The sequence below is a fragment of the Mugil cephalus genome, chromosome 1 (genome assembly GCF_022458985.1).
Source record: "Mugil cephalus isolate CIBA_MC_2020 chromosome 1, CIBA_Mcephalus_1.1, whole genome shotgun sequence".
NCBI classification, from domain to species: Eukaryota; Metazoa; Chordata; class Actinopteri; order Mugiliformes; family Mugilidae; genus Mugil; species Mugil cephalus.
Window position 1 is genome coordinate 13469187 of NC_061770.1, and position 26397 is coordinate 13495583.

The 26397-nt window shown below is 43.7% G+C and overlaps 1 protein-coding gene across 1 annotated transcript; it reads left to right on the forward strand.

Moving 5' to 3' along the window:
* Positions 1 to 11369: 11369 nt before the first annotated feature.
* Positions 11370 to 26264, forward strand: LOC124996874 (EMILIN-3). The gene is made up of 6 exons (XM_047570252.1): positions 11370 to 12032; positions 21404 to 21526; positions 22445 to 22767; positions 22880 to 23226; positions 23345 to 23695; positions 24471 to 26264. Exons 1-6 carry the CDS (start codon positions 11848 to 11850, stop codon positions 25614 to 25616), a joined length of 2475 nt encoding a protein of 824 aa, XP_047426208.1. The 5' UTR covers positions 11370 to 11847; the 3' UTR covers positions 25617 to 26264.
* Positions 26265 to 26397: the final 133 nt, after the last annotated feature.

Here is a 26397-nt window from a genome sequence, read left to right on the forward strand (position 1 = left end):
GTAGTCTCCCTGTGAAAACACACATACCAGTCTGAGCCCTGGATACTGCCTGAGATACAATAATATTTAACCACACAACTATCTGAGACCCACCGACCTTCTTTGGTTAAAAGAGTGAACACTGTTTATGGCGGGGGTCTTCAACATTTTTCAGGCTGATGGAGAGATTAAGTAGGGACCCCCTCCTTACTATACTGTATTTGTTCTAAATTACACTCAGCCTAGTGCTATTTAGGAATATACATTATTATTATCATTTCGCATTTAGTATTAAGCTATTCAAATAATACACAGGTTCAAACATTATGATTATCATTTTTTAATTTCAAACATGTGCGACCATAGGGTGGACACTGAAAGATAATGTCTTCTGCCTCCATTTATCCCTTTACTAAAATATGCTGGATTCATGTTAATGTGTATTTAAAGAAATTTAAATTTGTGGGGGCAAATTTATAAAATATTTATAAAAAATGTCTAATCAACCAAAGATGTTGCGACCCCTGCTGCAGTACCTCTGCGGATCCCCTGTTGAAGACCTGTGGTTTAAGGCAAGGAAGCGTCCTAAGTAATTAGTTTTGGTCATGCAAGAATTATGCAATGAATTTAGCTGGATTCATGCTCAGTCTGATCGAGTACCCATCATCACTCGAGACTCGCATACAAAATTGAAGCACAGTAGCAGTGTTTGTCTCACAAGGCCTACTTGTTTACCTGCACAGTCAGAATAAAAATGTCTCATTCAGAACATGCTGGCCAGATCAGATTGTCTCAATAATGTGTTCAGTAGGAAAAGATTACCACCTGATGACCTCTTTTCAGTCACTAACATCATGGTATGGAGACATTTAACCACCACACTTGCTTGATGACAGTAGCTCGGTTGCGTCCACTGTGGGAGTGGTGCTGAATCATTCTGTTGGAGAATGAGCTCCTCCGTCCCTTTCTAGTCCGGTGGTTTAGTAGACGGATTGTGCATGATGGAGAGTACGTTGTCCGGTGTCTTCCTGTGTCTCCAACTCTCTGCCAATCGCATGTCCAGCCTTTTTAATCAATTTGTCAATCCTATTGATATCCTTTTTGCTGGTACTCCTTCCAGAGCAAAGTACAAAGCACTAGGCAATCAACAGACTTCAAACATTAAAAGACTTCCTCAGGACATAGAGTCTACTTAGGCCAGCCTACTTGTACACACCATCATATTGTCCCTGTTGTTTACATGGACTCCCACCATTTCCAGCTACAGGCCCTGGATAGTGATGGGCTCCACTGGTGTCATCTTCCTCCTGAAGTCAGTGACCAGCTCCTTGGTCTTGTCCACATTCAGGAGTAGGCGGTTTTCCTGGGACCACTCTACAAAGTCTACAAACCAGACAACAACACTGCTGGTTGTTCTGCTGGTTGTTCTTTTTTTTGTTTGTTTGTTTTTTTGATTAGCACCTGATAATCACATCAACGCTGGATCCACTTGTCTCCATCGGACAAATACATTCATTCATTGAATAAGCATCTGGTGAAGTAATGAATTTCTGGAAAGGACAGAAACATGGCGTTAGCAAAACAAGTGTTTGCCAAAGATGAACGAAGCTGTAATCAATGTGGACAGCGCTGCTGGAAACGTGGTCTGTCTCGGTCCGTCTGGGTCATCTTTCACTATTCAGTGAATTCAGCTCCCTTCACATGGAGCAGACTGATTTTGAGTATACTGAGGAGGAAAGGAATACTATGATGTTTCGGGCCATATAAATGCATTTATCTTTTTATTTCATTTAGCATTTTGTAAATAGTTGTAGTCTTCAGTGAGAATGACTTCAGTTGGGTTGAAGTCATGCATATGGAGTCAAATAGCACTAAAACAACGGTTTACTAATGATGTATTTGTTCTTCATTGAAAAGTTTGAACAGGTGGAAGCTGACATCACTAATATAAACTACTCCACCCTGAAATTATAACTTTTTCTGCATAAATAAAAGTTTAACATAAGGAACCGTGTTCATTAAATCTACGCTGAGTCAACACATTAATGACTTCAGTGTAAGGTTTCTGTCACACATCTAGATTTATTGTCATTGTAAGTTTAGTAAAAAATAAATACACCGGCATACAGGGCATCCCTTGTGCTGCGATAATGTGGAGTGTTTTCCTTCTGCCAACTGTGGCTAAGCTTAAGTGACATGTGCGTGCATGTGTGCCTGTTTATGTCTCCGCATGCACGTGTCTGTGTTTGTACTCACCGGCGTGTATGCATGCCCATCACTCAGCTTTCAGCTGGGCAAACCTGGAGGGTTGCGTCACGTCCAGAGAAAAGAGCGGCCCTGGCCAGTAAACCGGTCTTTAATTGCTTTGCAACTGAGAACACATTGCTGGGGAAACAAGGGGCTCATTGTGAGTCTGCGTTCATCTCAACACACCTCATATTTTCTGCAGACCACTGACCCCCACCAGCATTTACAATAAAACACAAAGCCAGCAATTAGAGTACTAAGTGTTTGCATACATGCTCACACGCAGACACTCTTAACATGTGTGTCTGCACTTCTCCACGATGATGTATTCCAACAGTGGGATTAGATACTGTATGTTACAGCGTATAAACAGCCTCCCTGCATTTGGGGTGGAGGGGTGGGGGGGCACATAACTGCGCTTCTGTGTCTCACTCTGCAAGCTGTGCATTATGTGTCATTAAAAAAGAGTGATATTGAAATGTGCGTGTATGTATGTGTGTGTGTGTGTGTCTCATGATGGATCTACGCTGGGTGGTGGTGGTGGTCTGGCAATGATGTAAACCAGATGTGGACTGGATGCAGACTATCGTACCCGCTGGATGAATTAACCTTGTATGTGTGTGTGTGTGCAGGTTGGTGCATTCAGAGCGCCAGCATTGATTACAAATCCGATGTAATTTTGCATCGCACCAACCACACTTGGCAGAGCGCGCATGCTGCGCGAGCCGGAATGAGCTCATGCTTCATAAGAGCGAGCCATAAATCACATGGACTTCATACAGCCACTGCTGTTACAGATCCCCGCTGCCGGAGAGCACTGATACCATTACATTTGAAAGCTCTGTTAGATAAACTGTGGCGGTTAATGTTGATTCGGTTTAACCTGTGGACCTGTGAGGTCTGCGTGTGTTATGGTTCGCTTGATGTCGAGATTAAAATGAAAGAGTAAAAATGAGATTCATTTTAAAGCCATATTTCTCCGTAAGGCCTCGGAAATCCTAAACGTAATTTTGTAGCCAGCCAAACGGCTCAGAGTGAACAGAAAAATCTTTCTTTTTTAAAAAATTGCTAAATCTAATCAACTCATTGCATTCATCTAGTACAGACGCTGGTGTGTGCAGCTCAGCGTTGCACCCTGACAAACTATATTCGCAATCCCTAATCTCTTTAAATGCACGCGCTCCTTTCCTGGTTTTACTTTAACTTTCGGGAAGTCACAGCTGGAGGAGAAAGAACAGACTCATTCAAGGGGTCATATGTTTTCAACTGATGAAACCAGACAAGTACGGAGAAATTTTTGACTTCAGTGAGCAAACTTGTGTTGAACGTATTCCTAATATTTATCATATGTTTGGTGACTGTACGGCTTATGTTTCAACTCCACATTCTGGCATCATTTATCTTCGCAAAAAGACACATTAAGTAAACATTCTCTGTTGGACTGGGCAACCACTGCAGTAAACCGAATGCAGAGAGGATTAATATAAGCAACATGCTTGAACTAGGTAAGACAAAACAACTTTAGTGTAGTTAATTATTAACTGGTGTAGCAGCCACTTCCTTGTAGTCTTTTGCATTATTGATCAACAGAAAACGGAAACTGGCTCTAGGCGGCCAGTGATCAGGTTGTGTTGCAGAAGGAGTACAATCTGCAGAAGCAATTTAAACATGATCCATGGATGACTGTGAAGATTCTCAGTCATCACTGGATCCACGGTATGTCTAAAACAAAACTAAAACAAAGGCAAGGGGAGAGGCCACTTGGATGAGTAGTAAAATCACATCATTGTACCTGGAAGACATTTTATCTCTCATCCAAGTCGCTTATTTTTGTTCTGACTGGTGGATACTGAAACTCACACGACAAAGGCCTGTTAACAATCTTGCCAAATTACGTTCTGGATCAGTGGACATTATTGTCCTCTAATTGCAGGTGAGTATTGGGTAGTTAACAGACCATAGTTGTTGTGAGTTTCAAGTGGGCACCACCCACAGACATTCAAAAATAAAACCCTAAACTAAACTAGCACGGAAGCCAGCGTGAAGTTCCTCCGCCACACAAAACTGGAGCTGGTCTGTTTGTAATTCATTATGCCCGGCAAAGAGCTGCCAGAACAATCAAGTCGTCTGGGCAGGCTTTACACGCTGATGAACAGTAATGAGTAATGGTGCCAAAATTCTGCCGTTGCAACTGTTGTAGGAGATGTTGACAGCAAAATAACTCGAAAAGATGAACAGTTGAGCAGAGGTCTTTTATTGGTTGAAACATGCACCACAATGAAACTCAAATGGTGAATCACAAGATTCAAATCCTGATGAGAACTGAGTCTAAGACTGAAACTCCAGACAAAAAGAACCCCTACGTAATGGGCTGAGTACAACCGCTAACACAGTGAATGTCGATGTGCAGCATTGTCTTCAACTTGAGTCGAAAGTCGCACAGAACCTCCAAGTGACATTATGGTAAACATGCCCATGATCAATTTAGCCCCCCAAGCATAAATATTAACATTTGCACTTGACCATTTCAAATATAAACAGCACAGACGTATTACGGTGGATCGTGAGGCGTCTGTCAAACAACATCCAAGAAAAATGATCTCAGCTACTACCAGGGGCAGACTGGTTATGACTAATGGCGTGGACTTGTGCCTCTGAGCTGCTGCACCTCACTCAGCATAATTTTCTTTCCTGGGAAATCTTTGGGTATTCCACCACCAATTTTGGAATCTGTCCATCGCTGTTTTTCTTCAATGCTATTTTTTTTTCTTTTCTTTTCAGGATTGGCATAATTTGGGCTGGCAGTTTGAAGGCCAGAGTGAAGGAATTTTGACAAGTGGTAGTTTCCACATGTGCTGTGAGAGAGGTGCACTGATGAGTCTTGATACTACATACATACACCGATCAGCCACAACATTAAAACCACTGATAATTCAATGTTCTGTTGGGAAACTTTTGGACCTGGCATTCGCATGGATGTTACTTAGACATGTACCGCCCATCTACACCAGACCAGGCATCCCTACCCTGTAGCAATGACATTCCTAGATGGCAGCAGTCATCCCCAGCAGGATGCAATCTGACACAGATTCACACAACAGTTTAGGAACATCTGAAAAAAAAACATGAAAAACTGCAGAAGGTGTTGACCAGGCCTCCAAATTCCAAACTGATTATCTGTGGGATGATGATCAACAGAGGGCCCTACTGTCAACCCAAAGGCCCCAAAGGCCCCCCACTTATAACATCATGTTGCCAGACTCCACAGGACACCCTCAGAAGGCCCCATGTCCATTCTCTGATGAGTCACAACTGTTTTGTAGACACAAGGAAGACCTACACAATATTAGGAAGGTGGTCATAATCTTATGCCTGACCGATGTATATCCTTTAACAAAATTCTGCAAGAAATTACTGTGCTTAAACGGCAGATGTTCATTTAGTTAAAGATGTGTTTTGGTGGAAAAAAGAAAGGTCGTATCAGTAGATGCAATACTGCACAAATCTAAATGGTCGGTAAAACTGGAATTACTAATTTGCCTGTTTTCCCTCCTACATTCTCCTCCTCCTTGTCTTTTTTGGATTTTTTTTTTCCAGACGCACAAGAATCACTATTTCAAGCGGTTCATCCTTGCCAGCGTGATCATTTATGATTCCAGCTGAGCAGATGGGCGACATTCAGTTACGAAGATTTATACTTGTGTGTTTCTTCTGACTTGTGTGGTAGCCTTTAAGTTACTATTATGGTACATTCCTCATGCATCAAACTGATTGCTGGTGAAAGGGTTATCAAATCGACTTCAAAACATTAGGCTCGCAATAAACTTTGAGACTAAACTAAAAAGACTGCTCATGTCTCTTTAAACCAGCCGCTGCCCTCTGCCCTGCTTCGCCACCTGCTGCCTCACCTGATCGTCCTCACCTGACGCCACTTCACTAATGAACCCCTTCAGTATTTATACCTCCAACTTCTCACCGTTTCTCTTTTGCCGTCTTGTCTGTGTATCCTCTCTGTCTTGTGTCCTGTTTTGTTTCTCTCAGGGTGATGTGTTGTTTTACTTGGACCTGGTCTGAGTTTGAGATTCTAACTCAGCTGAGGTCTCTTGCGTGCGTTTGTTTGCCTGCCTGGTTTTTGTCTTTGCCTGCCTTGTCTTTGTTTTGCGCAAATAGAATGATGACGCAGCGATTAAATAAGTACTGAGTGAAATTTGTTGCCTCATTACTATTTCCGCAGTCAGGATACACAAAGAAGTACCGATAAACTATGGCTGCTGGTCTGGTTTCCTTTTTATATGAATAAGATTCAAGAACAACCTTTGATGCCGTGAACTGTGTAGAACAAACTTTTATTCTCTGTCCAGTGCCCACATTCAAATACCTAATTTTTTGGAATTAAGATTCAGTGGATTAAAATCTTGTAGACTACTCAGTATCGTAGTAGAAAAATTGGTGCCTCCCATTTACCTCGGAGTGCGGATTCGGCACTGGGAATGACGTCACACTGGAGTTATCGGCGTTCCAGTTGTAGAAGTCAGGAAACTAGATGGCCGTGTCCATGAAAGCTCTTGTCCGAATGTAACTTGGTGTGTTCAATAATTACATTTCAGAGTGAAATTAAAGTTTTAAAAAAGATCTTGATATTATTGCCATATAATGTTAAACTAAAATTAGGCTATTTAAGCTACACAAATAAGTTTTTTTTACTAAAATTATTTAGTCATGAAAGTTACAAGACCACACGAGGCAGAAATTTTTAAAAATATTAGAAATTGTTTAACTTAAATGTAGAAAAAAAACGCACTCTTAATGAGAGCTTTCCCTGATTGTGTTTTGCACTGTTTTGGTTTTATTGTTTTTAGCCATTGACATGGGCTTGTAGTTCCCACATAACACATGGAAGGCTTAAATTACATTGTAACCACATTATAACACATGTATGTGGAAAAATACTGTCTCTCCGACCGATTTAATGCAACCAAAGTAATCAGAAGTGATAATAAACAGAATTTTACAGGAGCTTCTAATTACTGTTTTCACACGGGGCAGCCATCTTGGTGAGTCAACTCGGAACTCAGAAATCCCGACTCCTGAGTACAAATGCAACGCACCATAAGTTCAAGCTAAAATTGGTGGTAGACTATGACGCTACATACCACTTCGGCCTCAATATGGTGCCACTCTGTTTCAAATAGATACAATTAGAGACCTGTTGTGACAGTAAACGCTGGTGCATACCTGGCACAGAGCGGTGATGACATTAAGGATGACTGCGGGACCCCGTGGACGCAAAGGAGGAAAAAGTGACTGCTGTGCATTCATGTGTGCACTCCTGAAATGCCACCCCATTCCCACACCTACATCTTTATGAGTTCATATCCTCTTGGTCTCATTGTGGAAAAAGAAGCCATTTCCATCACAGGAAGAAAGTCCTTTGACCTCGGTGAAAACGTTGTGTTTGCAGCCCCCCCTCACCACCTCCTTATTTGAGGGGCTTTTAATGGCTCAGTCCACAACGGCTGCTCTTTGGTGTATTGTACAAACAACACAAACTTAGCAACTCTTGAAAAATGCACTTAAACCTAAAATACACTCGTTTGGACCTGTTGATGTTACAAAGATGAATAAAAAGTTCTCTCTTTTTGAACTCCTTTTTTTTAAAGTAGCTTCAAATACTCACTGACTAAATTAACCTCATCAGGACTTTGTGAATGGTGTTTAATAAGATTTAACTGACATCAAATTCAAATACATCTGTTGTTAAGTCCCCAACTGGTTCCAAAAAAAAAAAAAAAATCGCAACATTATGTTTTTCCAGCTGGGCCTTCTAAATATCAAAATAAACTGTTGAGAAAGTCATGAGTAAGTTTCAGCTGTGCTCCACGTGAAACGTTACCGTACCCAAGCTAATACGCTCTACTTCCTCTCTCTTTGGTTAGAAACCACCAGTGGGTCTTTAATGCCTGGAGAGTGGAGAGAGCTGTAATTTATCACTGTCCATCTTGAACCGTTGTGGATGGAGGTCTGATTTTATTTTATTGCTAGTGTCACATGTACACATGTGTAACGAGCAGATTTTATGGTAGAATGGGGGGCCCACACCACGTGGGAATTAACACACCAAGTGGCTTATTTGCATTTAAATTTCTTGTGGAAGAATATGAGGGCAGTTTAAAATTTAAAAAAAAAAAAAAAAAACACTTTAGTTTTGCCTATACATGCCTTCCAGCTGAACTGCTCGCAGAAACACTTTTATTTGTACATGTAGGCTACTTCAGCTTGGGAACATGGGAATAAATGACAGCCATTCTCCTGGTTTTTATGTCTTTAAGATCGGGTTGCTTCCCCAGGTCACTATTGTAAGAAAGGCTCAAGTGTCCTCATTGCTAAGCAGCTGAAGTCACTAAACTGGAGTCTGTCCATCTTCTCCACTTGTTCCTCACTATGTCATAGCTCCTGTGTCTAAATCTAATAAAAAGCGTATCCTGTAAAAAGAAGACTGATGGCAAAGGACGGAGACGGTTCACGGAGGGGTTAGGGAAATGAAGCTAATTGAGTGGTGTCCTGTTTCACTAAAGTGGATTCATTAACTCTGTCCCTCTTCACTGCGGGGCCGTTCGGCTGCACATGCTGATGTACTCTATAAGAAACTGGGAGCTAAAGTGAAAAACTGGACACAGGCTGTATGTCACTGGGAACAGGATACATGATCCTGAGTCCAAATTGCATAAAAATGAGGAAATTGCATATTGTGCGGTATAACACTGACTGCCACTATTAAGTATGAAATTCACAGTATTTCATTAGTCAGGAGGTTTTCATGAAAAACAAAATCCGCAAAAGCCTTCTTGGATTTTCATTCAGGTTAGAGAATCGGTCAAGTGGAGCAGAAAAGGAAACACAAAAACATAAATCCAAGATTGGCAGAATGAGGGTCTATTAAAATCAAAATGTAAAAACAAGGAGACAAAAGGAATAAATCCAGACTCTGGACAGAGAAACTGTCTCGGTTCAGTAATCATTCTGGCTGAAATTATCTTTGGCTCACGCTGCAATTAAAATATTATGGCATATATGTTTATGTATTTTCAGACTTGACATTTAATATTCAATAGTCGGATTCTCCAATCACTACAAAAATAACCACTCTGATTCTATCTGAGGTTCATAATAATTAGAATGAACTCCTAAACTAAAAAATTCTCACTTTTCCCTCACATCTGGACAAAGTGCCAGGACAGACATCTGTTGAAAACTGTGCCAGTCATTTCTGTGAAAAATGGTGCAGAGCTGTCCGCCAGAACGGACGAAGATTTAAAATAGTTTCCTTTTCACCGTCTTCCCTGCTTTTAGTGAGGTGACAGTTTCTGGAGCGACGGTGGCAAATCTTCAGCAGAAAAAAAAAAACAACCCAAAAACCACTTCCACTTCTCAGATTGTAGATTTTTGGATCTGTGCAGCACAGTCAGGATGAAGAAAATGGCAACAGAGTGAGCACCACTCCACCTTGAAGTACGTGCCGTGGAAAGAGATGAAAGGATATGAAGAACCATAACTCAGATACGCTTTTAAAGGGTTTACACTCACTTATCAGCTAGAGCACACATTGCTTGATCGATCCATGCTCTGCGTGGTGCTCCCTGGAAATTATTTAGGGACTCTCCCGCTTGTGTGCTTTGTCTCTTTGTGTATCGTGAAGCCGTGTGTTTTTCTTTCACACTGACCTGTAAATGAAGAGTAAACGGAGCAGGGTAAACGGAGCTTGGTCCACACACAGGTGAGAAGGACACGGCAAACCAAAGGTCCAAACAAAGAGGCCACTTCAGACACCTGCCTCTTCCTTGGAGCGTCTCTCCAAGTCATGACCTTCTCACTGATAACATGAGAACTAGAGGGAAAAGTTAAAGTGGTGATCCAGCGAGCAGACTTTTTTGTCATTTTCGGTCGTGCCAGAATTTACATCTGCAACATTTCTGTGATTCAGTGGCTCTAAACCTCACTGTGCTCAACACTGCAAGGTCTGAAAGTAGTCACCAGGTTCCTACAACAGCTAATGAGAGTTCTCTGTGTAACTCTCTAGTGCACGTCCCCAACAGTGGGTCAGCAACCCCCTAGAGGGTCCGCAGAGGTACTGCAAGGGGGTTGCAAAATCTTTGGTGGAACATAGCCTCTTGACCAGTAACAGTTCTGGTCATTTTTGCTCTTCTGGAACACCCGATGTGAATGGTTACCAGGAACACAAAACGACCTCTGTGTTTTATGATGCTTGTATTTTGCTTTTTTTTGTTGTTCGCTCTGGGTTTCTTCTAAAAGTGCACTTCAGCCAAGCAGAGAAAGGGAAATCTCTGATTTCAGCCTCCAAATTGAAGAGAGCCATCAGGACAATCTTGGTCTCCCTTGCAGCGAAGGCTTGTAGAAATCTCCCAGGGCTCAAGATTCATTCACACGCAGACGAAACACAGACGCCCTCTTATTATAGCAACTGAACCGATTTTGCGCAATTCCCAGGGAAAAATCCCACCGAAAGACACAGGAGGCAGTTATGCATGAACTGAGTAGCCATATGGAAGTGTAGCAAGATGCAAGCGGGGGGTCGGGGTGTGATTCGCAACTGAAGCTGTTGGTTGGGATATTTAATGAGTGGCCGCAGTGAAGCACGGAGGAGGTCCATTGTGTCCAGATTCTGCGGCGTCTTGGCTGGCTGCAGCCGCGGCCCCGCACATGGCACCGCGCACTGGGGCGATGCTTTGATGTGCAGCCGCTCCCCGAGCAGATGGAGAAAGAAAGGGACAGGGGAAAAGGAATAAAATCTTTGAGGGATTTAAGAGACAAAAACTTGAAATATGTGAGAAGACAGAAAGGCACGGGGGGAAAGGCTTCCAACCAAATTTAACAGCAGAGCTTTTATGTCGTTTTGAAATAGATTTAAAGCTGTGGCTTCATATAGCAAGAGAAAGAGATCACGGGTCACCAAATTATATTGGCAGGCAGCCTCCCCCTCCTCTTGTAGTCTCATAGTAGCCAGGGAGCAGAGTTGGGGTGGGATATGCAAATACAGGCCGTCTGTCTGCCTGCCCCTTCAGAGGCAGCGGAGCAGCACGCTGCTTCTTGCACACACCCTCACTCTCATGCCGAGTGCAGATTTCTTGGAGGGTCGAGCCTCGTCAGCAGGTCTCACACACACGCTCGCATGTGTGTGCGCACACAAACTTTCCTAGAGACACACTCTCTCTTTTTTCCTCTGTCCTGCTCTCTCCTTTCCCCTCCTCCTCCTCCTCCTCCTCCTGCTGCACACCTTTGTGTTGTTTTCTTTGCCCTCTTCCTCTCCCCTCCCTCTTTAGCCTCACTAGTTTTCCCCCTGCCCCTGTCCTATGTGCTCAGATTGTGGTTAGCGTGCAAGCTGAGTGCGTGTATGGGACGAGATGCTGCTGATGCTACAGCTGTTTGGGCTCCATGTCTCCTCCAGGGCCCGCTGAGGAAAACAAGACTTCACGTGTGCCGAGGAACCCCACTGCACCCTGAGGAACTTCTGAGGAAAACTACCACATCTTTTTTAACCTTTTAAGACTCTGGAATTAACTTTTTAGGCCTTGGTGAAAAAGAAAAGAAAGGAAAAAAAAAAACATGTGGACCAAGTTGTGTCAAGTTGTTGCACAGTTCTTTCTCCTGGTACTGTTGCTCTCAGTGGTGGACAGTAAAGGGACTTTCTATGGAGGCCACGTCAATCCTTACTATGGGAACAGATACAACCTCTATAAGGCTGGACTCAACCCTCACCACTCACCCAGCAAGCCCATGACCCGTCACAAGTAAGTGCTCGGTTTTCATGTCGCAGGCGCTAATGCACGTTTTATGCCTCTCTCCAAGGTGCAGGGTATTGGGTTCTAAAAGCATTCCAAGCAGCTAGAGAGTGAGCAGGACCCACCTCATACTGTATTTCCCACGAGAAAACCATGTCACCAGCGAGTTGCAGAAATATGGTTTCAGTTAGGGAAATCAGCTCGGAAACAGATCCCTGAATTGGCGCTCTGTCTTACTCGAAATCAGCCACCACCCCCCTCCACCTTTTTTGTGGTTCACACCTAAAACCATCTGTGGTTGGGGGATAAACAATATAGAACAACAATGACATGCTGCGTTATGAAAACAAAGCCGTCATTATGGTCTTTACGGTGCAGCTTGGGTTTGGTGCTGAGTTGATGACAAGGCTATTGATCCCTCGTGTCTGTGTGTGTGTGAGTGTGTGTGTGTGTGTGTGTGTGTGTGTGTGTGTGTGTGTGTGTGCGCGGTAGGAAGGGGGCTCAATTAGAGGCGCTACTTACAGTACAGCTGGGCACCCGCCGCCAGAAGGGAGTGGCACTTCTAATCTCTCATCTGCCCAAATCAATACTAAAGTAATAACGCTGTGGTCTCCGCCGAATTCATATTGATGTTAAAAACTAATTTTTCAACCTCATCTCGTTTCAACTCAAAGAGGTGAAGGGGCTTTAGTTTTTAATCGGTGATGATATACATGAGGTGTGAACAAATACATTGGACAAACAATTGGATACTGTTGGGGTTAGGGTCAGGAAAACCCTACGCACAAAGAAGGAAATTAAATTACCAAGCGATGCATGATGTAAACATACGCTATTAAGTCGTAAGATGAAACTGAGACTTGTGGATATATTCTACCTGGATGGGGATGATTGGCCCGCAGGGCTCTTTCAGCTTTCTCCTCCTCCTTCTCCTCCTCCTCCTCTTCTCTTTTGCTTGGCTTCCCCTGAGAGCGGTGATGTCTTTGGACAGCTCTCTAGCTACCTGCTGCTTCACTCAAACCGCCACAGAAAGCTGCCCAGCCCTGCTTAGTCTACCATGTGCACTCCCCTGATCGTAACGTTTTAGCATCCATCACCCTGAATCCATCTCCGGTTCTAACTTTTTCTGTCCAACAGCGGCTTAGCTACTGTCTGTTCTTTCTTGCCTAGTTTTCATTACTCTGCCTTAAAACTTTGAAACATCCATGTAGCATACCCTTCCTTATTTAACGCAGAGTTTAATTCAACACATTGCGCGAGCTTCAGACTGAGCTTTAGGTGCATTTACTGACCAGCATCGGCTTCCATCTGCACAGAAAGTCCTGTGAAGCCAAGGAATATACGGGTGATTCCTTAATGCAGCCAGAGACTAAAGTTAGCTACCAACACAGATCATATAAATTTCACCGCTAGATGAATTGTCGACCCCCTCCCTCTAAACTGTCAAACATTTCTGGGAGTGGCACTGTAAGTCGGAGGGCTCTCAGTGCTTTACAGCATCTTATTTTTCATCAGGTCATACATTTAAACACCGCTGTTTATATCTACAGCCCGCTGGTGGCATATGACAGTGGCAGGCTTTACTCTTTGACAGCGGTTGCCCGAAGTGGTTTATTTATATTTGTATGAGCCAATTTATCCCAGATACATCTCCAGGCATGAATCCTGAGATTAATGGATTAACTAGACGTTATAGATCGTTCTATTCAAAACCTACAGCGCAGCAATGACAGACACAAACAAACTGCTTGTTGCTGGTAGCTAGTAATATCCCCCCTCTACATGTGTCTGTGAGTCCAAGTATAGTGTTTATACAAGGGCTGCGACCCCTCTTGGACACAGAGGGCCCTAGGGACGTGTCGGTGTCAGACCACCACTACAGATATATGAGCTCAGTTGTTGTCGGCCCGGCTGGTCAGTGGAAACAGAGCCTTAAAAATAACACTCATGCTATGACACAAGTGTGTAAATGGATGTGAATGGACGTCTGCCTATTCGCGTGTGTTTTGTGAAGGGTTTCGCTCGCGCGCTTGCTAACTCTTACCGACCACACAGTCACATGCACGAAGCACGCTGGTGTTTTTTTCTCTCAGTGAGGTATTTAAAAATTCTCAGCTGTCGGTGCACCACAGACTTTTTGTCTTCATGTTGAGTTATTATCCAAGTTTTGGCAGCGAAGCGAGTGACTTGATTTCACAGTCATTCCTTTCATTCAGTGCAGCCACTTGCTGCTGTGAGAAAATGTATCACCCTCTAGTCAGTTACCGTGACACCTCAGGCAGCTACATTATTGTGCCTGTCACAGCACGGCTGCATTAAAGCTCATATTCTACCATGGGGAAAACTTAAGCTTGGGGAGTTTAAATTTCCTGAAGCGTGTTTTCATTCCAGGCTTTGGCAGAGAGTCAAGAATAATTCAAAGAAACTGTACTTGGTAATTTCATTGTGTTGACACTTTTCGTTTCACGTGTTCTCCGAGAGCAAATTACTTCAGATACTGGAGAAACCATGGCCATTTGTCACTTTGTGCAAAGGAGTCTGTATCATGAACCCCAAAAGGCAAAGACTAACCTCAACGTTTATCTTGCATCTCACAAGCATCTCTCCTGTTGCATACCACACTGAAGCAGGTGAAACTTAATCCGAGAACTATTTAATCTTCGTTCTGGAAATGGGTGTCGTAAAAGTCAATTAGGCAGATGCCACATGTCTTCCCTGATCAGATTAGAGACATATTTGCAGACCTTTCTGTGATGCATGGGACAGAGATCAAGGGGGAAAGGTCAGCGAGTTGGTGAAGGTTAGAGGTTACGGGTTGCTGTTGTAAGTTTGGCTTGGGTGTCCAGTGGAGGACAAGAATGGAGCCAGTCTCCAGCTAAGGGTCACAAAGACTGTGGAGTCAACTCCAAAGCTCCCCCGACAACACTTATTTATCGAACTTATTGTCTTCTGCAAAGATGGCACAAAGTGAGCATGAATTTCAGCCTTCGGAAATTGCATCGGCTCACCGGAGTCATCCACATGTCCAAGTTAATGACTGCAAAAAAATAATGAAAACTGCCAGGATGAGAAAGATCAAGGAAAAAATGTATATTTAACGCACTCAGTTGCTTTCCCTCATCATTAGTTAAGAAAACTAATAGGGTAGCACCCAGCTTATGATTAAAAAAATATGTTCGGACATTTTTTCTTTAATAGATAGTTGCAGCAGATAGGAAAGGGAGCAGGGGAATCCACCAAACATTTGTCTTCCCATTACTGTTAGGGTTAGGGTTATTGTTAGGGTTATAGAAGGTTTATTTAGGCATCAGACCAAATAATATCAAACCTCTCCAGGGATTTTTTTCATATAATGAAATATGCAACAATGAAAAGTAGTTTTATAAAATTAACGCAATTCTAATGTGGTTTTGAACACAAGGTTTGAGTTATACCCTAGAATTCACCGTCCGGGCATACAGTGTACAGTACAGTGAGTCGAACAAATGTAATTATTCTGTTTGATAACGACATACATACAGAGAGTTCATTCAAAGGAGATTATGTGCTTTGGAAAATGCCTGAGGATTAGTGAAGCTGTGTTTATTCACTTCAGCCTCTTCTTGAACAACACAACAAACATGAGGGTCCGATGAAGCAACATCTAAGAGCTTATGATGTCCTAATCCGATATTAACAAGAGTATTCCTTTATTACCATACCAGCAATTAGAGGTCATAATGGTACTTTAAGCACATGCAATTATCGGCCCGCCTGCCCTTCAGCTATAAATGCTAGGGTTGGCTTGGAGCTGACCTTGTCTCTGAATGACAGAGCGATCCCCTTGGTCTTAGAGCTTCAACCCTAACCATTAGTCAAAAGAGCAGCCTTAATCAACCCTGCACCATGAAGCCTGCAAGTTCTGCCAGCTGGCCCGAAATATACATCGTTAAAAGCATGTAAGAAATTAGATGGCCCTATGAGGAGACTTGTTAGCTTAAAGACACTGTTGTAAAAAGGTCCTATTAATTATTGTTTCTTCTTCTTTTCTTTTTTTGGCTGGTCATCTCTACCTATAAATCTGTCAGCAGCAGTGGCCTGGGTTCAAACAGTCAGGAACCCCTGCAGGTGAGACTGGTGAGACTGTGATTAGTAATGCGGAAGGTGAACCCGTTGGTGCCACAGTGTCAAAACAAGCCAGGCTGTGGAGGGAGACATGGCGAGGCACAGAGAGCCGGACGTGTCAGTGGCATGATGAGGCAACACTGAGGGGGTGACATAAAAAAGTCCAAAGAGGAAAGGGAAAATTTTAGATACACAGGCAAAATGAAAGACTGGTATGCTTAGATAAGGAAGGAAAGGTTATGGGGAAAAAGACCAAAAGGTGAGTTCTTTTGGGCCCTGCAGAGGGTGGAGGGGTAGCAGCAATAATATTTGCTGAAAACGTTCCACGTGAGAATCTGAGATGGGAATTCTGCTTTCCCCACGGGAGGCTGTGAAGTGATTTAGGAACTGTAACACTATACTGGAAATATTTACTGTGGGACCAGACTAGCAGTCAAAAATGCCATGCTCCAGTGACAGAAAAAAGACAATATTTTGGAGTGGGGAAGAGAAGGCAAGAGAAATAGGAAGAGTGGCGTTCCTGTCATGTTGTAAAGAGATGAGGTCTGTTTTATTGTCTGAGGAGTCTGGGAGGCGCGCAGTGGAGTTTAATATGCACGACTTTTAACCAGGACCAGTTGGGATTGGGTGGCTCACTGAGGGTGTGGATCCACAAGAGACAATTTAGTATTTTCTTATATAATTTGGGTGTTTTCTTGATATGAGACATAACTTGCAAGACTAAAAAGTGCATGTCAAATTATTGTATCTGTGCAGGAAGTTTAAAGTTTCACTTGTCCAAAACTAATGATGTTTCCATCATTTTCTTACCTTGTGTTTATTCCTAATTAAACTTGCGATTGAACTTGTTTGGACGTGTTAATGTGCAGATGGTAACATTGACATCCTTGTGTGTTTGTCTTGTGGGATGTGTTTTTGTTGCTATGTAATTACTATGCACACTACCTTATGGTGGGGGACAGGGGAACTGATTCAATGTCTTTTAGCTTTCTGGGGTAGTTGAAGGAGCTGATTCAGGAACTGGTTTGAATCTGTTGCTGAGGCTTATCCCCTAAACCAGCCCTCTGAGTGTGCTCACTCCTCTGAACAAATGGATGGGTTATCCAAAAGCGTTAAAAAGAAAACCTGCATACAAATGAATGGGTTAAATGCACACCCCATTACACCATGAGAAATATACTTGTCAACATCACTGGCGTCAAATTAGTGCAATTTCAATTTGATGTGGAAACTCTGAACCATTACATCTGCGCACGGTGGTAATTCTACATCAAGAGCCTGAGCTGAGCAACTGTGTTCACTCAGATAAGTAAATAAAGTGCTTTATTTGTCATTATAGTACGAAATAACATGGTGGGATGGTACTGAGACCAAGCGCACCGCCACTGGGGGCCAACCTGGCCCGGTGCTTAGAGCGGGGGGAAACTGTAAACCCGCACAGACATGCAAAGACAGAAAGGCCCTGAGAATCAAACTCTCCATAATATTGGTGAATAAGAGAAAGGTTTGGTCAAGTTGACACCATAGCTACAGTGACAGCGCAGACCCTATGCAGACTCCAACGTCGTAGCAGACGTGTATCTCCCCAGAAATGTAATTACGTGCAAACCACAAGAGCTGTGATTGGTCCACTTGGTAGTAGCATGTTTCCACTTTAGTATTGCCTCCTGCTTCTCCACATTTTGGCAAAAGTTTCAGTCGCCATTGATGAAAGTGAAGCAGGAAACAAAAATTAACCTGACATGCAACCTGTGTAGGTTACGGCGTCTAGATGAGGCTAAAGTTCTCTGCTTTGCCCTCTAGTGGAAATCTCCAGTAACATGCATAGTCCATAGATGTATAGAAGCATGTGATATTCCTATTACAGACCCCGTTGAAGGGAACCATGATGCATAAGTGCAGCTTCTCTAGGCAGTCGGCATGGTTGTAGAATTTTTAGCCCCACTAGGATTTATTAGGTTTGCAGGCAAACATCCTATTCCTCTGACCTTCTTCGCAAGTCTATTTTGAGGTCACTCAGGTCCTCTGACCAGATGCCTTTGCCTCACCCACAGGCAAAGCTTAAGCTTCCCTCCTCATACCTTTGTTGTTGCTGCAAAGAGCAACGGAAAGCAGAGGAAAGGTTTGCTTGCTTGATCAGTTTGACGTCTTAAACTCTTGTTTGATCATCAAACCAATTGCAGTGTCATGCTTTTTGTGCAGTCATGTGTCATGTTTGTCAGGGCTAGTTGTCTTTGAAAGTGTGAGTCATCACCAGTGTTGACTTTTACTGCCTGGCACTTAGTGGGTTGTCATTTGTGGCCAGGCCTTTCCATCTGCTAAAACCAACACCGGAAAGTATTTATACTTATTAACACCATTCTTCTCATGCCAAATTGATTAAGAGATGGATAGCGGGGAAAAACCGGATTGCAGACACTCATGACTTTTTTTTTATTATTCCTTCTTCTCCACACTCCTCTGATCTCAGATCATACTGGATAACAACTTCTCATTCAATTTCCCCAAAGAGTCCAGATTAATTCTGCATTCTCCCGGCTGAATATCCTCCCACACATAAGCAGCCCAAACAAAATTCTCACCTTCCCTGCAGCAGCTGGACACAACGGAGACAATAACAAATACAAAAGACGGCGCTTTGCTTCTCACATACGACCACGGGTTCATATTTAGGGTGTTAGGTCTGTGCAGCCCTCCTCTTGCAGAGCTGTGATCTCTGTGGACGTGAGATAAAAAGCTTGATTATGGGTCTATAAAATGTGCACGTGTGAGTGTGTGTCATTGCCTGGACGGCTTACACCCACATTATCACCATCTTTCAAGTCGAGGCTCGACATTCGTCTAATAAAAATCTGTTTCTGCACAGCAGAGGAGGTGACCTGCCGCGGCTCTGACCGCCGCTGCGGTGCAGAGGGACGAGATTTATCTCACCGCTCAACTTTTGAGTCTCACAGAGTCATAACCCCACCTCCTTGACTGTGAGACACACAGTATAAAATATCACTCATAGACGCAAATGACATTGACAGATCTGTGAGAAGAGGCAAAGTGCAGACTGAGGACAGAGAGTGAGAGAAAAGGCCCTGTGCTCAAGAGAAATCTACTTTTTTTTTCTTCTTTTTGTAATGTACATCTGGATTCCTGAGCTTTTCTGAGTGAGTCTGAAGCTCAGGGGCTCTCAAACAGATTTGCCCCTGACAAACATATTGGTGAACACTTTTGACTGGTCTGGCCTTTGTGTAAGTGTGTAATAAGACTCACAAACCTTCTCCTCCTACATTCAGCTTTTACAAATCCCTGATTGCCTTCAATAACTCTTCCCCTAATTCATACATACACAAAAATCTGATCCTGACAGTAAATCTGTACAATTAGGGAATCCATCCTCATTCAATCTGATTTTAATTAGACATTTTAATACTTGAACCAGTCGATACGCTCTGCATTACAGTCTTGTTACTTTTGCTTAGCTCTGTTACCATGTTACCAGTTCACCATGTGAATTTGATTTTGTAAAATCTGTTTGTGCCAAAGTCCCTGCAAAAAAAAAAAAAAAAAAGGGGATTTATTTTGCTCTCTGAGTTCTCTGTGAATCCTACTGAAGCGTTGTGATGACAGCACAGGGAGTGACCAGTGTTCAAACTGGGCCCTGTGGGACGATAAAGGCAAAACGGTGCAGGTGGGGCGGAGGAACGAGAAGGCAAATCATTAGCAGCGTCGTACAATCGCATGAGCCCTCTCGCTTGCGAGTGGTTTTCATGAGAGGGGACCTTTTCCAGAAATGATGATGCAGCACCGTGTTTGCTGTCAGCTTCGGCTTGAGCTCATGTTCACCATCTGATACATCCCCTCCAGCCAGATTCCCTTGTTTTTGTTACACTAAGAAAAATCCTTCACTGGAGCCAGTGACTTGCATGTGTGCATTTAAAGTGCTTTAGGAGCACCCATCAAACCACATCAGTCAAGGTCATAACTGCCACTTCCTTAACAACGCATGACCTGGCAGCGGGTCGTCAGGGCTGGTATGAAAGGAGCTCTGTCGTTCCGACTCCTGCCCCTTTTCCTTCCTCCACTATTAACATATGTCAACACAGAGAGAGAGTGGTGACACACGCAAACGCCGTCAACACGGTCGGCAATTTGCGGAAAGCAGGCTGTCTCGTATGTTAACCCTCTGAACCTGTTAACTTGGCACGTAGACCCTCCTCGGTCCCCGTGTCTCTCCCCGCTGCTCCGAACACTTCTATTTGTCCCGAAACAGCTGTGCAGCAATGTTTAGTACTGCATGTGCTGCTAAATGCTCCCCTCTGAATGTAAGAAATGCTTCACATGTGAGCCTAAAGAGCGCAGATCATCATTTCCTGTGTTGCAGGGGAGGCCAGGGGAACATTTAGCAGTTGCTATAGCTGCACTGGCAATGAAGAAAGGGACAGGGAGAGGGCCAGGGATGGTCCGCATCGAGCCCGATGCATCAACTGTTCAAAGCAGTTACAGAGAAGTTATTATGTGTTGGATTCTGTGCACATCTGAGCACTTCCACAACTGAAAGCAGTCTCGGTGGTATTTGTTGCTGCTGGATATTTTACTGAAAGGAAGTAAAAGACAGATAAAGACGCTTTAACACTGTGAGTGAGTATCTATACATCTGTGGTTTATACTAAAGTGGAACTAATTACTCAATATAATTTATCCATGCATGAGTAAAACCGTTCGGAAAAACAGCCAACAGTCAAATCTACTGCAAGTTAGAAATCAGTTGAAAAAAATCATAATATATTATAAAATGTGTGCAACAAGCAAACACAGAATAGGAGAACTATGCAACCGTGCAACAAGGACATATGGAATAAAAAGCAATTGACACATAATTGAACCCAAGGGTCACTTCCTATTTGAGTTACAGCATTTGTCAGGAAGAAATAATTTCATGACACAGCTGTAGGAGTAGCAACAGTGCGTTAGGGGAAATGTTCCTGAATGTATGTGAGGCCGCCCTTTTTGAAATAACATATTCTTCCCTTTACGGTGCAAGACTTCAAGTGACGTGCAATAAAACAGACCTTTAATAAATGTAATTCACTAAACCAGTGCTTTTTACCACATTTGGCCACTTACCATTATCACAATCACGTGTGGCCTTATTGGTGGCTGCAGCTAAATCTACTGCGTCAGGTCTAAATTTAATAAGCTCCGTTTGCTCGAAATGGTGCTCATATAATAGCTCAGACATGTACTTTAGCAGCTTTTAACCCCAATATTCCTCTGTGGTCCCACAGAAACTACTGCGCCTACGTGGTCCAGAAGAACATCACATGCACCATGCAGGATGGAGTGGCAACCTATGTGAAGGCTGAGTACACCACCAAGTGCATCTGGGGTCAGAAATGTCCCGTTGTCATGTAAGTTGAATTGAGCCAAACGGCAAGATGCACACACTGGAGAATGTCATGAATATGATGCTGTGTCCCATGAGCTAAAATGTGAGATTTAAAATATGTTATAACTTTATATCCAACTGACTACTCCTTGTAGGACATGCTGTGTAACAATGCTGCCCTCTAGGGTTCAGCTGATTCGCTGTTTGAACGTTACACTGAGGCCCTCAGATGTTGAAGTCAAATAATCTCAACCAAGAGGTGCCAATGAAAAAAAAAAATCTCTAGAACGCTTCTTTATCCAAGAATTATTGTGGCTTATTTGTGATGCCACTTGTTTCCTATCTTGCTCACAATTATTGAGGAAATTATAAAATGAGCAATTCTACAAATTGTATGAGTGAGGTCTAAAGTGACAGTTTAGCTTGTCTACCACGCTATAGTGAACTGAATATTATCTGCTCTTCAAGTTACCGTACATGTTTTCTGAATCCCCTCAATGAGCTTGTCAAAAGGCCCCACACAGAGGAAATTAAATGGGATTTTATCTTAAAAAAAAAAATATTCAAATTGCAACACAAAGAGAGCGAGAGAGGGAGATGTAGATTGATTCTCATTCAAAAGGAAATTCAACTTAAATAGGATAACAGTGAAGTCGATTGCTGACCCAGGTCCAATCCTCTGATGCCGCATCATTTACACTACACTATAGTTTAATCTCCTAATCTTCCTCTAATCCACGTTTAATCCCATAGAGAACAATTTAATCCCTTTATCTCTGCCCTGCACCCTCTTCCTACTCTGAGCCCTGGCTCTGTGCTCTTAATTAGTTAAAACAAAAGCATTTCTGGCAGAGCCTGATATATGTCACTTGTGCCATATTCTCATGTCACAACTGATAGTTAAGAAAGACATTGATATTTTTTAACATGTTTCTTGCAGGTACCGGACATTCTTCAAGCCAAAGTACAAGGTCGGTTTTAAAACCGTGACCGAGCTTGAGTGGAGATGTTGTCCCGGGTACTCTGGTGATAACTGCCATGATGGACCCACCTCACTGCCTGACGTCATGGTGCCTCCTTTCAAGGGCGCAGGTTTGCCCCATCGTCCTGGTGTTAAAGGCTTCCCTCATGGCCCGAGACCCCCTGTAGACCAGAGGCCTGGAGGAGGCCAACTGGAGCCGGGCAAACCCATCCCCGGTGTGCCCGACCACAGGACAATACCCACAGGACAACTGCCTACTGGGACTGGAAAACCAAACTATGGTGAGAACAGACAAGCAATGCACAAGTGTGTGTATCAGAGAAGATTTTACTTGCATATGGTTTGCGAATGCAGTAATTCTTAAACGTTCCATTATTTTCCTTGAATATACAGGAAACAAATTTGGCATTTCAGGAGTGACTGGTGAACGATTGGACCGCATGGAAGAGGACCTGCGTCGTATCACCCAGAGCATAGACACACTCAACGGGGTGGTGGCTGGCATTGAGGATCGACTGCGCACATCCCTACGGGATGACACTCAGAAAATCCTGGTGTCCCTGCTGCCCAATGCTCCTCGTGTGCCTGACTCCACAGTAGGCTTTGGGGAGATCCCAGATGGAACTCCTGATGGATTAGATGGAGGAGAAACTCTCACTGGATTTGAAGACTTAGCAGGGAGAGTAACAGAAGTGAGGGACGAGCTCCGAGCCAAAACTCACATTATAGAGAAGATTCAGGTACTTTGCTTTTAAGTTTGTACAAAGTTAAGTTTATTGAGTCTAAGCTTTTAGTCCTTCTACTCCTTGCTTTGTTAAAAGCTAGTTTTGTGTCCTTCTCAATTCTGTGTGTCTTTAGGGGATGGTCCTGGGTCATGATGGCCAGTTGAAGAAGCTGTTAGACGGAGCTATTCACAGGCACATCCCTGGCCCTGGCTCTACTTCATACCTGGATGAGATCATAGATGCCAAACTGGCTGGGGTGAGGGCGGAGATCCTGGACGGCTTTGAGCGCCGTCTGAACGGCCTGGAGGACCAGTGTAACCAGAAGATCGGGGATGTGCAGAAGCAGTGCCACAGGGAGCACATGGATGGCCAGGAGCAGATGCAGCAATCTCTGGATGGCAGAGAAACTGGGCTCAGAGAGGAGTTGGGCTCATTGCAAGCTCAGATTCAGGGTCTTACTCTGACTGAGAGCTGCTGTGGACAGGTACGACATGGGTGTGACTACAATGCAATAACCGTGGATAAAATATATATAACAGTGCCACTCGTGGAATAAATATGATGTCAGGAGATAACTAGCTTAGCTTAGCATCTAAACTAGGAGCAGAGGGAACCACATGAATGTCTTTGTCTCCTGTTGTAGCTTCAACTTCAGCGTCATCTTAACCCTCATAGACAAACTATTCCTTTACTTACATGCATTTATGCCAATCAGGCATAACATTCTGACCATGAATAACATTGACCATTTTGTAATAATACAATGTTCTGCTGAGAAACGCTTGGACCTGGTATTTGTACCACCCACTTAGACCAGAGTAGACACCCCATAGCAATGATGCTCCTTTATGGCAGCAGCCATACCCAGTAGGATGCAGCCTGACACAGGCACACACACAAAAACAGAACAAAAAGTGTTGGCCTGGCCTTCAAATTCACTAGATCCCAAACTGATCAAGTATCTGTGAGATGCACTGGAACAAGCCTGATCCACAGAGACCCCTCCCCTCAACCCATAGGCCGCCAATAACAACACTCTGTTGCCAAACAATACAGGACAGCCACAGAAGGCCCATATCCATTTACTGATGAGTCACAGCTGCTTTGGAGGTACAAGAGAGACCTACACAATTTTAAGAAGATGGTCATAAAGTTATGACTCTACATTCATGGCAGTGAATGTCATTGTAATAATGTATGACTGGGGTTATTGGGTTATTGTGGTCTACTAATAACTAATAGTTTGTTGGTTTTTGCAGGTCAACAGCCTGTCTCAGCGAGTGCTGCTGTTGGAGGAATCAGTTAAAGGCTTAACCGAATCCCAGAGACAGCTACAGACAACCCTCTCTGAACAAACCATCCACATAGAGACGCTGATCGAGACCCGCCTGGTGGACATAGAGGGCCGACTCAACACCACCAGTGAAGGAACTGAAGGAGCAGACGGGCTTCCTGGTGATTTGGATGGCTTCAAGACAATGCTGGACAACAAGCTGAAGACCCTGGAGGAGAGGTTGTTTGTGGCCGTGGAGGAGCTTAGTAACGCGACAGCCCCGGCTCTTCTGGAGGGTCAGGTGGTCCCCGCACTGGAGACGGAGATTGAGTCCGTGAGGAGGAGAGTGGAGGGAGATTTGACTGGAATTCAGAACCAGCTGATAGACCTGGAGCGCCTGTGCACCTCCTCTTGTGGTCCCTCCAATCCGCCAGCAGGGGGTGTTAGAGATACTGAAGTAGAGGAGGAATGTGATGAGATAGGGAAAAAGATGACAGACCGTCTGGACTCCCATTCTAACCAGCTTGACCGCCTTAACAATACCCTGCAGAGCCTGCTCTTCCGCATTGCCCAGGAGGACACAGAGGGTTCCGTCAATGGGGAGATCACACTGCTTAAGGTCAACATCAACTCTGTCAACCGCACCCTGAAGGGCCTAAAGGACTCCATTAGGTACATTGCAAGCGAAGTGGGCCACGCTAATGCCTCATGGGAGCAGAGAGAGCACCAGATAGTCAACCAGGTGCAAGGAATCACCAAACTAATGGGCCATCAGACTTCCCTCCTTGGAGCTGGGGAGAGGCGGCTGGCCCAGCTGAAGGGAGAGCTTGTGGCTTTGAAGAGACAGTTGGCCGGGGAGCTGCAGGGCTGCCGCAGCACAGCAATAGAAGTACAGAAGGAAGTGAAGGATGTTGACAGCAGGGTGAGCCAGGTGGAGGGTCAGTGCAGCAACCTGGGCGAACTGGCAGCGCACCTGGAGAGAATCAGGGCAGAGCTTGAGAGACACTCTGACTCCTACCTTTCCCAGGTGAATGGCACCCTGGCCATCCATTCAGAACAGCTCGCCGAGCTGAAAGGAGAGGTCAAAGACTGTGCGACTAAGGAAGCAGTCAACCAAAAAGGAGACCAGTAGCGCTGAGCTACAGAATATTAAAAGAAAAAAACTTGTGTCGTTATCATTAGGCTCCAGTGACTTCTTTTTGTTTGTTTTTCAAATTAACTGAACTGTCATTTCCCATGAGCTTCTCACCCCAGTGCCTCCAGATGTCCTGGGTGTTTAGTTTATGTGAGGAGAGGTAGACACAGAATGCAAAGACACGCCTATGGATGTATAGCTGGGCAATATTTTCCCTTGAGATTTTATTCTATAGGGCATTTGTTCATTTGTTTTGTTTTGTTCAGACATACTTTTTGTTTAACTTATATGAAGTGACTGCATTGTTATGACTGTTCTGTATTATGTAGTAGAGAAATGATATAACAAAAAAGCTGCTACGGGTTTCTGCTGACTAGCACACTCGACATCCTCTGTGTGGACACTCGTCTGGTATTTTTAAAGAATACTGTATGTCAACTTGGTGCTATTTACATTTTTGTAAACCTTTGTTTTACACTTGTTTAAGTATACGGCTTACTGTATATATTTCTGCTTTGACAGCTATGCTCGGTTCGTCGCAGAGAAGTTCCAGAATTCAACATTAGGGGACGGTGAGAACACGTCACATGGAACGATAGATGAAAGAGAAATAAACTCTGAAACACCCAACAGCTGTGTTTAGAATAGAAGTGTGTGTGTTTTTTATTAGCCAGAGTTTTGGTAATCACATTTTGTGGTCCAGTAAATAGTTTCAGCTGCAGCTATGTTACTTTGAAAGAAAAGAAAAAGCAGTGGTAGCAGAAACAAAGGTCTAATC

Bases quoted from the DNA above. Each gene is read 5' to 3' on its own strand.
- LOC124996874 (XM_047570252.1), top strand. From the start codon at position 11,848: ATGTGGACCAAGTTGTGTCAAGTTGTTGCACAGTTCTTTCTCCTGGTA. The intron at 22,768-22,879 runs GTGAGAACAGAC...TTGAATATACAG, and splicing joins GACTGGAAAACCAAACTATG to GAAACAAATTTGGCATTTCA. The intron at 23,227-23,344 runs GTACTTTGCTTT...GTGTGTCTTTAG, and splicing joins ACATTATAGAGAAGATTCAG to GGGATGGTCCTGGGTCATGA.